Genomic DNA, 15,405 nt, shown 5'->3' with positions numbered 1-15,405 from the left:
TCGGCAGGCCTTTCATTGAGAGTTTCTAGTTCTGAGGGAAGTGGCCCGTTTCAAATGTCGTTCCATCAGAGGGGCCTGGTGCGTGCAACTTCGCTCGAGTTCCCATTTTTCAAGCGCTCCCCGTTGTCCATAGACAATCTCTAGGTGGGACATGAGTACTTCCCCACAGTTCATAGTATGAGGACGTTGGAACCACAAGGTGTACATGTCACGAAACAGTCTTTTAGCCCAAAGAAATCATTAAGCATACTGTATGATGGCTAGATTTAGCTCAAATTAGTCTAGCTCTCCTCGTAACAGACGCCATGCCCGTAGCCGTGAAAGGGGCCTCTAGTTCGCAAAGAATATTCCTAAGCTCCTTGTTAGACCTCTACGCAGCCCATTTGAGGTGAGCACTTTCGTCATTCACTGGCAGGCAACATCATTGCGTTACGTTTCCTGCCATTGCGGCCCAAAACAAGGGCGTTCGGCCGGAATCATCGCGTAAGTAGATGTCAGCGCAACCTGTACTAAGAAGCAGCTTGACAACTGTTTCGTTTCCATGCTCAATGCCCCATGATAGTGGCGTTCTACCGTCATTATCCTTCGAGTCGATTTCAACCTTGCCAGTGTCGAGGAGCAGCTTGGCGACTGCTTCGCTTCCATGCTCAGCGGCCCATGATAGTGGCGTTCGGCCATCATTATCCTTCGAGTCGATGTCAACTTGGCCGGCGTCGATGAGCGCCGTGATGGCTGCTTCATTTCTATGCCAAGCTGCATGCGATAGTGGCGTCCTACCGTCATTATCCTTCGAGTCGATGTCAACCTTGCCAGTGTCGAGGAGCATCTTGACGAATGCTTCGCTTCCATGCTCGACGGTCAATGATAACGGCGTTCGGCCGTCATTATCCTTCGAGTCGATGTCAACTTTGCCTGTCTCGAGGAGCATATTGATGGCAGGCTCGTTTCCGTACCAAGCTGCATGCGATAGTGGCGTTCGGCCTTGATTATCTTTTGAATTGACATCCACATTTTCGGTATCAATGAGCATCTTGATGAGTGTCTTGTTTCTACTCATGGCGGCCCATGATAGCGGCGTTCGGCCGCAATTGTCTTTGGCGTTGATTTGAACCTTGCCGGTGTCGAGCAGCATCTTGACGACGGCTTCTTTTTCTTGTTCAGCGCCCCATAACAGTGGTGTTCGTCCATAATCATCCTTTGAGTCGATCTCAACCTTACCGGTGTCGAGCAGCATCTGGACGAATGCTTCGTTCCCATTCTCGGCGCCCCAGGATAACGGCGTTCGGCCGTCATTATCCTTCGAGTTGATGTCAACCTTGCCAGTGTCGAGGAGCATCTTGATGACTGCCTCTTTTCCATTCTTGGCGGCCCATGATAGCGGCGTTCGGCCATCATTATCCTTCGAGTCGATATCAACTTTGCCTGTCTTGAGGAGCATATTGATGATAGGTTCGTTTCCGTACCAAGCTGCATGCGATAGCGGCGTCTGGCCTTCATCATCCTTCGAGTTGACGTCAACTTTGCCGGTGTCGAGGAGCATCTTGACGACTACCTCCCTATTAAATGAGGCTGCCCAGAGAAGCGGGGTCCGGCCGTCATTATCCTTCGAGTCGGTTTCAACCTTGCCGGTCTCAAGGAGTACCTTGACTATCGTGTCGTACCCATTCATGGCGGCCCATGATAGTGATGTCTGGCCGTCCTTTGAGTTCATATGAAAATTTTCTGAGCCAACGAGCATCTTATCTTTTGAGTTGACATTAACCAACTTGTGTTGAGAGTTATCTTGATAGGTTTGCAGATGTAGCTTATGTTGCTCTTATATACAGCAACCAGCTGGGTTACGACGTACCTGATCAGCGTCAAATCTAGATGAACTGTGCCAAGAGATGGTTTCGGACTTGCAACAGCAGACGTCAGATTTTTGTGTATTACAGTACTGTGCATTTGCGTCAACTCTCTGATGTCTTTCCGCACAAGCGTTTGGCATCTTGGCATTGACACAGTCTGATCTGGCTCTGCGGTACCGGCCTACTTGAGCCTCCTCCACTGACAAGGGTGACCCACACATCGCTTAGAGCAATCAATGGCTTTTGTGTCATCAACGCCAGGGGTCTTAGGCAGGTTGAAGGGCCAGTTTTGATTACCCAACATCAATATGAGAGATAGAGATGTGCAGATCCACTATAAGCTGACGTCCGCCACGTCTATAATGTAGATACTGTACGTAAATCAAACAAAATAGCTGCACTGCGTAAGAGACATCAGAGAGTTGTGACTGGAATGAAGGCTTTTTTTGCTGACTACTGTGGCGAGAAAGACAGAAAATGGACGAGGAAGCAGAAGGTGGAGACAGTATGGGCTTCAAGGAAACCGTGACACAAAGTCAGAGACGTACAGTCGCGTTCGAAATTGGTTTCATGCTTTCCACACAAGAAACACTTCTTTCCTGGACAATTTGGTATCCACTTGCTGACAGGTACAGAGCGACCCATGTATAGTACTTGTTGGAAAGATGATAATACTCCTCTAGGTAATCCATAATCAGCTCTTTACTTTGCAAACATAGGGCTGAGCGTCCACAATAGCTGCCACTCTCTGTATCGTTTTCTCTCTGGGAAGTAGTGTGGAGACGTTCGCAGGTACCATGTCTGCAAACAGGTCCATTATTGTCTCTTGGTTGGAAGTGCCAGGACAATCATGCCGGAAACCGATTTCGGATTCAACTGTACATGTAATCAGGTTTAGTTGCCCTTTCGGCTTCGCTGCCGGGCGAAATAAATTGTATGTGTGTTTATCAATGGCCTTCGAGAAGAACCGATACTGCACCATACCATCCGCTTCATATACATCTATTATTAAGTTGTTGAAGTTCAGTACTGTAATCGCGACGAAGCACGCAACTTCAGTCACTCTCACTCGCCACTCTCCCTCTTGTAGCGGAAGATCGACGAAAGAGGAAGTCCGGGATTAGGATCCGAGGTATTTAGTACAAATCTTCTTCCCTGAGTTCGTATGAAAGTTGGCCGCGCAGTCATTGTCTGATACTGTATTCTTCTTTTAGCAACTTACAATGGTGCGTAACGCGAAACAAGTTCTGGACCTGATCATCGGCGCAACTTTCAAAAATCGTGAGTGGTTTGAGCAAGCTGTGAAACTCGGTGCCAACCCAGTCTTTGCCGGCTACTCTCTGGCGCACCTTGCTGAGGATAACCATCGGGAAGAATATTACCTGATCATGTCACTTGTCTATTTTCCACCAGCTCTTCGTTCCATAACACGTCTAAAAGCATCTCTACGAGATGCCATGGGCTACAACGAAGCGCTATCGGAATATCAAGATGAGGGATCCAAAATCCGACTTAAATTCTCCCGGTCTAGGCAGACCAGTGTAGACCACTTCGCTAAATTGCTCGATCATGGGCCTGCCGGCCTGAATACCTGGGTCTTATACTATAATAAAGGTGAGGGATCACTTGAGTCCTTGCTTTTACCGGATCATAAATTGCCTTGGTTGCGAAGCTACCGTCTCCCTCTGCCGCAAACTATCTCGTGGCAGGCGGAAGAGCCGGCATGGCTCGATATTACCTTACCCAAATGGGAAAAAGAAGACGACTGTTATGCTAAATGGTCTAATTACGCCAAAAGACCAATGCATTCCTACGTCTGGAAAGCTATATTCGCCGACTTGTCGTATATCGATGCAATAGTCTCTCGTGGCCGCAATGCCATAGTCGTCTCCCGATATCTACCATTCTTGTTTTCACAAGTTCCAACCAAGGCAATCGACGTCATAGTTGTCATTCTTGGTCAGCAAGGCGATTGTGGGTTCGAAGATGATCTTCTTCAGAAACCCGGAGGACTTCGTGAATCTCTTCATCCTCATTCCTGGAATGAGGAGCTTTGCGAAGCCACTTACACAGATACCACTATGACGGTAAATATCTGGCAATGCCAAAAGCAAGCCAACCGTACTGCTGTTTACCAAATGCTGGACACGTTATGCCAGCGCAATGAGGAGTCCCAAAAGTGGGAGACCTACATGATGTACGCCTGCGACGCAGATTTTGGGCTTTACAAAAAAGAGTGTCAGTTTTCTGAACGGGAAAACATGTTCTCACTGGAACTTAACCAGTGTTTTCACCTTGGGGAAGCACAACACTGGAAATTTTACGAGTATGATAGGCAAGATTAGGGGGATTGAGCCCTTCCCCGCATGCGATGTACCTTTTGCCATTTCGCACTCGATTGCATAGGCAGTGGTAGCCACGTCTCAGTAGCCTCGTGTCAAGAATAGGAAGAATATATCCAATAGGCTCGGAACGGCAGTTTCTGGCACGAAATAGTATTGTGGATAGCTTTAACCTTTCTGTAAATGACACCAGATTCTAACCCGAATTTATGCGCGCAAAGGGGTGGTTGTCCTGGTTGATTTATGGCCCTTTTCCCCTTGCGCCGTCCCGTACATACTGTACCTAGCTTCTTATTGTTTTCCAGCCCTTGGGGCCAAAAGAATCTCTCGTCACAGGACCTAGACGCGTTATTGCATCCATGACAGCCTGTTTGCAGGGCCTTCACCGATGCTACCGGGCCTACAAGCGCCGATGTTTTAGTGTTGCCAATCAATGTGTACACACCATTTATGTACCAGCCAAACAGAGGAAGGGAGCTGCAAAACGAATACAAACAGCATGAGTCCAGAGATAAAGAAATTGTTTTCGGCGCGAAAATAAGGTAAGATCGTTTGTATTAACTCTTGAGGTTTCCATCATTTCCCCGGCAATGTTCTCATGCTTTTCCTCTTTGCTATTGTTTGTGTCTCTCTAATCAGTATATAACCGTGCGCCAATTATCAGGATGGTTAATTACGTCGGAGAGTGAGCAGGCAAGGGAACCGCCGGTAGCATCGGTTGTGACGTCGGGGAAACTGGGACGTTTGGGAGGACACGACGGTTCTCGACTGCATCCATAACCTCCACGATCAACTGCGTCATCTTGATGACTTAATTGCCAATCGATCCATCGAGTGCTCCAGTTGTCCCTGTCCGTCAAGTATGCTTCCACATCTTCGAAATAGACAGAGATCCTTCGCAGATCGACCCTCCCCCATGCTCGAACCATTTCTGAAACATAAATCCCCATGCCCCAGGAGCATTGTCGTTCCCTTTATTGGATTTTGTGTCGAGAATGAATCTCGATGGGGCAAGTCGGGCTAAGTTGAGCATGGCCTCAAGGCACGGGACGTGGTAGGAATCGCCAAACGTCATGGCAGTGAGGATTCGGTAAGAAACATCCAGTCTCCGGCTATTTCTTCCACCTTTCTCGACAAGGCATTCGGATGCGTCGCACGAAAGGAAGCTACGACGCGTCTGCCGACAGCGTTGAAGGACGAATATCCGGGAGGGGTTTCGGTCCAGCTCTAGTTGAAGCTGTACACCATCCTCTGACATCCTCTGTTGTGGGGTAAGACGGTCACGTCTCATCTCCTCGCCTTCCATAGGTTGGATTTGGTTGGTATAGTATTCTGGGGGATGTTTGTTTCCCTCCCAGAGTGGGGATGCAGATCGATCACGGCAGCGGGGTTTCCTGTGGGTTCTGGCTGACATTGCTCGATGTGATACTAATACGCTTTGGAGGAAAAAAAAAAGAATCTAACAAGGGCTGTATGTGTGTATGTAGTTACGAGCAAATGATCCTTCTAATTCAAGATGCGGCATTAAAGCTTTGCGGAGGACTGGGCATACGGTACTGTAGGACGTTGAATACTTGGAAAATCACCTTCAAAATAGCGTGCTAATTCTCAATACGCTAAAGTGAGGGAATCCATAGCAAGAAGGGCAGGAAACGTAGCAGCAAGCAAGAAGTGGAGACAGTAAGGGCTTCGAAAATATCAAAGCACAAAGTCAAAAATGTATATATAATCAGTTTTAGTTGCCCTTTCGGGTTCGCCGCCGGGCGTAATATTGTAACGTGTGCATACATGTACATACTGTACGTATGTACAGTTGGATCCGAAATCTGTTTCCAATATCGTCTCCACAATACGTTCTAGAGAGAAAGTTACCAGCAGTAGCAGCTATTATGGACACTTGGCCTATTGTTTGCAGAGAAAAGAGCTGATTATAGATTACAGTCGCGTTCGAGACAATACGAATAATTCACACCAAGAGCCGGGAACTGATCTTGACGAAAAGTATAGAATCCGCCTTTCACAGAAAACATAGCTATATGATCGCCTAAGAGCAGAAAATAGCCCAACAACCTCGAAACTTCAGCAACAGTAAAGGTGCACGTGACCGCGAAACAGCGCGGACATGAAGGGCCTACTCCATCTATACAGCAGGATCCCAACTAGTGCCGGACAGATGCTAGCGCCAGATCTGGCCGCAGGAGCCAATTTTTTCTACTACGTTCAATGGATCCAGCCCGGCAACCCCCTCATTTCCCTACAGATTCTTCGTCTGGTCTAGGCTTGCCGTTGCAGTTTGCTCAGAGCCAACTGTGGCCCCGTTGGCTCATTCCTGGACATCCATCATGAGTTTAGTATTTCACTTCCCGCCCCACTGCAGCATTCGACCCGGTTTTGACCAGTATGCCACCCCTAGGCAGGTTGCGGGGCTTAGTCCGTAGTCAAGAGGGCCCAAAGACAAGCAGCTGGTTACAGACAAGACAAAAGTCCAAAGCACACTGGGGCTGCTAAATTCGAAGATGTCAAACAATTGCCTTCCAGGGGTCATGCCCTCACTCGGTTCGTACTCGGGGTTTTCGGCACACCTAAAGCAACGGGCCAACCCTTACGCCGAGATAACGCCTAACTCTGTGAAAGCTCCATGGCGAAACTTCTATATAATGGACGCAGGGGAGGACCTACCAGGCTTGTGTTCGGTTCCAGAGGACAGACGCGCATGACGCACTTAGAGAAGAATATGCCTTTGCAGCCCGCTCGGGGTGTAAACCTCTATTGGGTGGTTATTTCCTAGGCGGTAACAAGCTGATGGCTTGGACGATTAGGAAGGGGCTGGCCATTTCATCAAATTTTAAAGAACCTTCCTTAGCAGTCTCGGGTAGGCTCTTTCTCTCTCTGTAATTACTGACCAACCTCAAACGCACCTTCTTGCCATCGACAGCAGGGCTCGCTTAAGCCGCCGAAAATAGAGGCCAGAGCACTTGAAGAAGCGCAATCATTCGAAGGAGTGATCAATGACACAGACGGAAGTGCATCTTGCTCATGGGTTTGTACGTGATCAGGGTAAAAGAAAAAAAAGGTTAGCACTTATTATAGACGTAAGCGTACTTTATAGCTTAGCCAGGGCGTACTAAATCCTGTGTGTGTATATATTTGACAGTGTCTTTCTGTCTTTGGGCCACACTTTCTCTCTTTAAACATCGCGAAACTCAGGTCCCTTACATCCAAAACAAAAATGTCATTCGAACAGGACGAGGAATCAACACGTGAAAAATGGGCGGCTGTCACAAGTTGGGAGGCTCTGGTAGACTTGAATGTTGAGTTTATCAAGTCAAGTGCAGAGGGAAGACGGGACGTCTCAACCCCTTACCATCATGGGCCCCTTGACGAAGAGACCGAAGAACTGATCCCTTCTCTACTGCACTTGCATGAATATGGGCTTTTAACAACCCAGAGTCAGCCGATTCTAGCCAGCGAGCCCGAATACATTGCCGAGCAGCAGAAGTGGTACGAATGGAGACAAATTCCATGTGTGGACTTTTTTTTCGAGTACCAAAGCGTTGAAGCACACCTTTTTTGAGCTATCTCATCAACGACAACCGTCTTAAGGTTGTTTGGACGGAGTATAGACATGGCTCGATCTCGAGGACATCACATACTCAATCTATACCACTGTCTTTCAAAAGGGTTTCAGCGAGACGCGAGAGCCTTCAGTCAGAGCAGTGGCGTGTAACAGCAGGCCTGCCAAAAACCGTACTCTCCTTGGATGACTGCGGCTTTGAGTCTGTTCCCGCTGCTTGCCAAGGAATAATCATGGGCTGCATAGTCATCGCGAATCATAAGCAAGGGCTGTACAAGAAAAATAAACAGGAAACATTTTTGCGTAAATTAGCGAACATAGACGTCTTTACGATAGTTGCAAAGCATGCTGAGGCAGCAGGGTTAAGATGCTCAAAGAATGGAGGTAACAAGGAGAAGCGAGCTCTTTAGAAATGTTGGAAAACGTCTGGATTGCTCGTACTGTAGACTGCATAAAAACTTTGAATGATTTATCACCATCTTATCTTATGAGCTTATTATCGCCAACTTATGTCGAGGGTTGTCTTGATGGTCTGTAGGCCTAGGCTTTTTTAACCCTTATATGCAGCACCCAGCTGTTGGAAGACGCATCTAATAAGCGCTACTAGATGGCACAGGCTGAGAGACAATGTCGGACTTTCAATACTGTAGCAGATATGTATGTACCGGATATTGTGTGTATCACATTCGTGTGTGCAACTGAGGGACAGTCGAGTCCGAATTCGATTTCCGACATTATTGTGCTGGCGCTTCCAATCAAGTGACAACGGTAAGCTGCTTGCTGACACAGTACCTGCGAACATTCTCCACAAAACTCTCCAGAGGGAAAAGGATAGCTTCCGTGGCAGCTGTTACGGCTCTTCTCGCCCTATGTTTGCAAAGTTGAGAGCCAATTATGGATTACGTCTGTAACCCCGAAGTACGTACTGAAAGACCAGCATCTATATTATCATAATGGAGAGAGAAACGTCTAAAGTGGCTATAGTAACTAATAATCTGTTAATTCCTGTTTTGTTTTCAGAGCCTGTTTAAGGTTAGGTTTGTTGGGTCCAATTCAATCTTGTTAGCCCAAGTCGATGTGGAGCATTTTCCAAGATTAGCATGTCCTTCTAAGGAGGAAGCGACTTATGCTCATGACTATGTATAGTACCAAGGAGAGAGTACCAGTGACATGTCGCTTACATACAGTAGTAGAGCGGGTAATTATTTACTTAGGGTAAGATTACGTAGTAAGCAAAAGAAAGTCAGTGTCAAAGGTGGTTTAGACGGAGTGAAGTGCGCTTAGTACTAATTGCGTAGGTGGGTGCTAGTTAACGCTGAAATCTAACCCTCCCTCTTCTCATGCAGCGTTGCCCCTTCCTATACGCTGTATGTGGGCATGCGTTACTCTAGCAGCGCTAGCGCTACTAATCCTAACCATCCTGCCCTTGTAATCCTCTTAACGCCGGGGTTGTGGGTCCCGGCGTCCGCGCTCCGGCCCAGCGCCCGACAGTCTGGTAGAAGATAACCTAGAAACAGCCCAGATAGCCACCTCATCGGCTGTATTTGGGGGTTAAAACAACCAATCTGGGATCTGCATTCGTATCGTTTACTAGTATAGGCAAGATTACAGGACTATGGTGGGTCACGTTGTCGGTCGTGTAGTTGAAGAGGTTGAAAAGCTTAGTAGAGGCTTGTTTAAGTATAAAAGGGATCACTGTCTCTATAGTTTACCCATCAAACCTTCAATCTCAATCAACAACACTACTCACAAAATTCCAAACACTCAAGACCACTGAATTCCAAACTGCTTTATTGTCTTTCCATAACTACCTATTGCTCACATTAACAGGTTAAACCATGGGACAATACTGGCAGGTAGCTAGTCCAGATCAAAAAGAGCAATTGAGCACTTTACATTGGGGAAAACTGGGAGTCTTACTCCCTGGCGGACATGTCGGCCGTCATTTGCAACAGCAATTGATGATACCCCTTTATCGACAGTACGCCTAGATGCTGGAACTATGGGACGAGAAGCTATTACTAATTACGATGCAGAAAAGAGTTTTTGAGTGGACAGCCTCAAGTGGTTAGGCATGACGATGATACAAGACGTAAATTGATATCTTATCTAAGCCAAGTTCAGGCTACAGCACTGAACGAAGAAAACGGAAGTGCTAGAGAAGCCCCAGACGACTTCGCAACTATTCTCGAAGACGTTTACCGCACGAAGTGGTTATCAAGGCATGATGTCAGTCTAGCTGACTATTTCGACGAAGAAGACATCCCTGACCTTACACGAGTGCTATTCGATCATCTCCTGGGGACGTGGGCCAACGAAAGGATAATATGTGTGGGAGACGGTTGTCAAAAACCGCCACCCGAGTATCCAGACTCGTCAAAACCTCTTTACAATGAAAGATACAGAGAATCGATAACACCAACAGAAGTTGCTAGAGTCATGCTCAAATATTTGGCGGCCCACTGCCTCAGTAAAGCAGAATGCTTTAAGAGAGAATACAGGCAGCTTTTTGAGAACTTCTTCCCATCAGATTATCGGCATGTCTTACTCAATTTAACTACACAGGAGTTTGTAGTTTCTAATGAGCTTTGGGGAAAAGACCTGGAGGCAGAGTGGAAGGATGAGATGCCAGGCCTTGGAGATGCAGCAATGACTGGGATTTGTTGGTCCCAGGATGACTCTACCGCAATGAAATATCCCATAGACACGACAGGCAAATGGGCTCTACATCAGTTTGTCATCGTCTCTAAGCACGTGTTTGACGAAGTTGTCAATGGAGATGGCTGGGAAAACGTTACCGAGGATGTTTATCAGGAGCTGTGCGAAATGTGGGAAATGGAACTAGCCCCTTGTTACAACCCGTTCGTTATGCCTAACAGAGGGTTAACAGACCCACTCAAGCCGGCGGCTGCGTCGTCAGGATACACGGGAACAATGGGCCACCTCCGGAAGCGGAAGAACTATCGACTGAGGAAAGGTCACGTGGATATTATGCAAGATACTACTGATATGACCCTTGGCGTGTCGGCAGCCGACTCTCGACATGTCGACCTGCGACAATATGAGAGTCGGCCCAAGTAAAAGAGACTTGTATAAAGATCGGGACTTGAGCACCTGCTCAAGGCCTTATAGATAGTTCTTCAGCAATCAACTTGTGATTCATCATTGAATGACTTTCAGCTTAGTTCACAGTTTGTGATATTACTACCTCATTACCTCGTGTAAGACTGATCACCTTACCCTAACCCTTGATCTACCAGTCAGCAGTATAAAGTCGAACACCTAGTTAGTCTTGTTACCTCAGTTTCTGTTAGCAGAAAATCCACTGTCATTAGCTGGCCGTAACACCCTTGGCTTGTAATCGCGTAGCGGGCGTGTGCCTGGAGAGGTGCAACTACCAACTGGTGAATTGGGTTCGGAATTTTCTATCGAGTGCCGTACGTTTTCTAATAATAGTCTCGTCTTTCAACATAACCTCCCTAATACTGAGTTTTCTATTTCTCACATCGGCCCTGAACCATCATGCAGGGCATGTATCTTAGTGCAATGGTTCCTTTGAATCTCGAGGTTGGGCATGTTCGGACATGGAGCAGACCTCCCGGATACAATATTCAACGACACGATTGCCCTCTTCTAGGGACTATTGCGAGAAGTAACTACTTCAACGACAATAACTAGGCTATTTGCCGTGCCCTAAGCAGCCAAAGGAGCTATGTTCCGATCGCGACCACTTAAGAAACTTGGGCTTCAAATGGAACAATCGCGTGTGCAAAACAATGCGACAACCTCTAAAAAACATGAGGTATTGATAAGAACAAAACCAAGCGGCAAATAAAACCCCGAAAGGTCTTGCTATACGCGTCTATGGCTTAGAAGGGGAAAAGAATTTGGGTTTGTTGAGTTTGAGAGTGGACCGCTTGTGTGTGCGACGTCACTAACGCAAGCAAAAGAACGCGTTATTTTAGGAAGACAACCTTATGTAGCTATAATAAGGCACTGCCGCGAGTTGGATGGGTTCTCCATGCGATGGAAAGCGCTTCACTTACCAGATAGTATATACGTTTACTGCCACTAGCGACCTATGCTCTTAGATTACTTGAAGGCTCGGCCTTGCAGGGGAAAGGGTAAGGACTTTTATACTGTAAACATAGAGGCGGCAACTACGTGTTGTAAAAATCTCACTAGGTGCCTGCAACTTCACAAGTATTGGTTCTTGCCGTCGCTGTCAGTTTCTTATCTATCTCTTGGGATCACAGGGGTACCCGAGTGGGTTTCCTCGTAGGGGTAAACGTGCTCTTGTTCTCAAGTCTGTCCACCGAGAAATTCTCGTAGAAGTGCGGATTCACCTGGTTGAGAAGATATTTCTCTTTCCATTCACGTTGTGCGATGTTCTCCTTTCGCCCTGTCTATACACTTGATCGTGCCCCCTCGAGAGCCTGCTTTTATCCCTGCCGTCAAGAAAGCCTATTGACTTCGCGCAGGGACCAAAGAGAACGAATATTCATGTCGATCGTCTCAATTGTTGTGATTCGTACATGTGGTTCGTACAAGTGGGCCATCTTCAGCGTGGCTAAGATCGAATCACTTCATGTTCAAACGAATCAGAAGCCGTCCTGAAACGCATAAGAACAGCAAAATCCGCCTTCAATTTTGCGTTCCCCAGCTAACTCTCTCACTCGATACCGAAGATCGAAAGCCAAAACCGACAATGACCACCATCGACCTTACCAAAAACGAGGATGAAGAGCTTTCCTATTTTTGCTCCTGGTGCTATGTAGACTTCAAAGAGAAAGCCATGCTCTTGCTTTTCAGTTGTTCATGCGTTCGTTACTCCGATTCCAGCCTCAGGTGTCAACTAACTTCATGGCCAGGTTATCTGTCCGACATGTTGCAAAAACTCCCAGGACTACCACGGAACCGATACCGTACGCTGCAAGATATCAGACCACTCGAGATTTAATGGCCAAAGATTTCGGAAAATCTTCTCCTTAGATTGCGGTATTTGCTGGGAAGCCACCCTACACATGCCCCTCGGAGCCAGCACATGTGGTACGTCTAGTTGCCCATCTATGTCGTCATTGCTGTCTCATCCGTGTTAAAAAAAAAGGCCACGTATTTCACACCAAGTGTCTTTCACGGGCTGATTTCTCATTCGAAATGAAATGCCCGCTTTGTAGGAAAGAGGTTCAGCGTTGCTGTGTGACTCCGACGAGTCTGCTTGGACAGCGTACCAGGAGTATGCGCGGGCATGGCGCGGCAACAAGCGAATATCATCAGCGGAGACGAAAAATTCGGCCTGGAGAATTGACAGACGCCACTTACGAGAAAAATAAGGATCGATTAAAAAAAGACAGATACAAGATTAAGGAACAAAAGTACATCCGCTCGTCCTCCACAGAGTGCAACGACCTCGGCCGAATGCGACAAACTAGCGCTCTCCGCTGCTAATAGTATAAACCATCTAATTTCTCTTCTCGTCTAGCCCGAAAAGTTTGTTACTAAAAGCTATAGTCTCTATAATATTCACAACCTTAATTATGCTCCTAGAATTGATAAGATCTGTACTTTCAATACTGTAATTAACGAGGCATCTTGCCTAAGCGGCAAGTTTGCTAGCTATGTTCTTACCGATCTTGTCTTTCAAAATATCGCGCATGGAACACGTACAATCTCTGATTTGCGTCTGATTCCATTGAGTCGCCCAAGTATGGGTCATTTCGGGCCGATGGAATGGTTCTGGTACATAGGTGTCGAGCTTGTCTACAATGACTATGCTTCATGCGTGAATTGGCTATGGCCAAGACACCGCATCTGCCAGCAGATAAAAGTATAAAGAAATACTCATCCATTCCCCTCCATAAATTCCTTGGTAGTGGGGACAAGCATGGGGGTAGTAATTTGTCAGGATCTGGTCCGAAAAGCGCCTTGGAGAGACGGACTGGTCAAAGACACCACTTACCGCTGACGAAGGCAGACCTCGATTTACTCCTGAATCCCGTTAAAAGAGGTCAAGGGGGCTACGCGGAAGGTCAGGGCCACCTGGAGGAGTTTTACATTTCGGGTCACCAACTGCCTTGAAAAGATGTTTATCAGATTCCTCTGCAGTACTGCTTTTCCACAGATAGCTCGAAACCTGTAGAATGGGTGGTAGTTCAAGATCAGGCATTAAATTCAAACCTCAATATTGAGGCGCAATATTCCGGCCTAGTCAGTCTAAATCTATGTTGACATCGGTTGAGGTAACGATCATAGTGGCTTAATGACATGATATATAGATGAATTATGTTATCCATTAGCATATATGTATACACTATATATGTATACGCTTGATAAAACCTGAAGATAGTCTAATACATAACTTTGTAAGGGGTAAGATTAGCTCAATGTGTCGACGTTGAAAGATTTCTTTATATAGTACAGTTATGTGCAAATATTCCTTCCTCTTTCAAAACACTTTTTTATTCTCTAAAGCTTCTCCACAGGGTGTGAAATATTCTCTGGAACACACTTTCTATAGTTACACACTTGCGTACCGGCTAGGAAAAAGCGGTTATTCCAGGTATTGTGGCCTGTTGCCTACACTGTCATTATGTAATTGGATTAAACACGGGCATTTGCTATATACCTTTGAGTACCTCCAGCGCTAGGTAATCACTGCTAATTGCAGCTTATTTTAGAGCCATTTCTGGATTATTATCGACCATGCTAGGTAGATCTGAGTTCTTTTCTGGCTCCACTCTGATTTAAGAGTGAAGTTGTTTGTATTCAAAGAGGAAGGTATTTTTGCACATAACTGTAGCAGCCCTCCTATACAAATCGTAACCACAAGACCGCGCCTTTGGAACCCTGAGAATAACTGCTGTTTGTTAGAAGCCAGGAATAGCTCTGAGCCCCATACTAGAACTTAGGGTCTGTTTGTCGCTTCATGCTCGGCCACACGAAGTAGGGATTAAATATCTACATTCCGTTGTTTGACCGTGCATCCTGCACTTCATTCCGAGTTTTAACAGCCTCACAAACATATAACGGGAGTCAATTACTGCTTTGGGCAAGCGCGATGTTAGCAATACCATGATCGCGAGCGAAGACGCCTAGTGACACCTATAGTAATGGCCTTGTCAGGCCAAGTCGCCAGAAGCGGCTCCACATCTGGCTGAGCTACTCCGCATACGAGTTGCCACGTACAAACAATCGACTTACCGATCTAAAAGTGGCTGCCATGCAGCAATACCGACATCAGGCTCCACAACAGGTTTCGAACGCCACAGCACCTCAGCCGGTGATTGGCGTGGCTTTGTGAGCAGACTTTGACGGAACCCCTTGGTCGTTGCATTCATCGTCACGTTCACATGACTGCAGAATCTGTAGGTCGCTCGTTGAATGTTACGCTGTTACTACCCTTTGCATCGTCCAGAACGCTCACGGCAACCGAGACACAACAAAGCCGCCTCTGTGCGCGCCTGCATCTATAATGTAATTTTGCAACTGATCGCCAGATGCCCATGCCCGGCCCATGCCCTTCTCTTACCGTCAACTTATATAGCACGTCAATCCCTTCAGTCACGTACTTCACGTTGTGCTTCACCACGGCTCAAGATTGAACGACAAACTCAGCGGACTTGTAAACCTCCTCCAACTGACA

The 15,405-nt window shown here is 46.8% G+C and overlaps 2 protein-coding genes across 2 annotated transcripts; one reads left to right on the top strand and one right to left on the bottom strand.

Moving 5' to 3' along the window:
- Positions 1-421: 421 nt before the first annotated feature.
- CTRU02_212482 (ankyrin repeat-containing protein) lies at positions 422-1,711 on the bottom strand (the record flags this gene model as incomplete). The annotated part of the gene is made up of 1 exon (XM_036723951.2): positions 422-1,711. One exon carries the CDS (start codon positions 1,709-1,711, stop codon positions 422-424), a length of 1,290 nt encoding a protein of 429 aa, XP_036584634.2.
- Positions 1,712-3,070: 1,359 nt separating this feature from the next.
- Positions 3,071-4,192, top strand: CTRU02_212481 (uncharacterized protein; the record flags this gene model as incomplete). Its single annotated transcript, XM_036723952.1, has 1 exon — positions 3,071-4,192. One exon carries the CDS (start codon positions 3,071-3,073, stop codon positions 4,190-4,192), a length of 1,122 nt encoding a protein of 373 aa, XP_036584635.1.
- Positions 4,193-15,405: the final 11,213 nt, after the last annotated feature.

The sequence above is a fragment of the Colletotrichum truncatum genome, assembly GCF_014235925.2.
Source record: "Colletotrichum truncatum strain CMES1059 chromosome Unknown Contig_0008, whole genome shotgun sequence".
NCBI classification, from domain to species: domain Eukaryota; kingdom Fungi; phylum Ascomycota; class Sordariomycetes; order Glomerellales; family Glomerellaceae; genus Colletotrichum; species Colletotrichum truncatum.
Note: the sequence above shows the minus strand (reverse complement) of the source record. Positions and strands in the feature narration are given on the sequence as shown.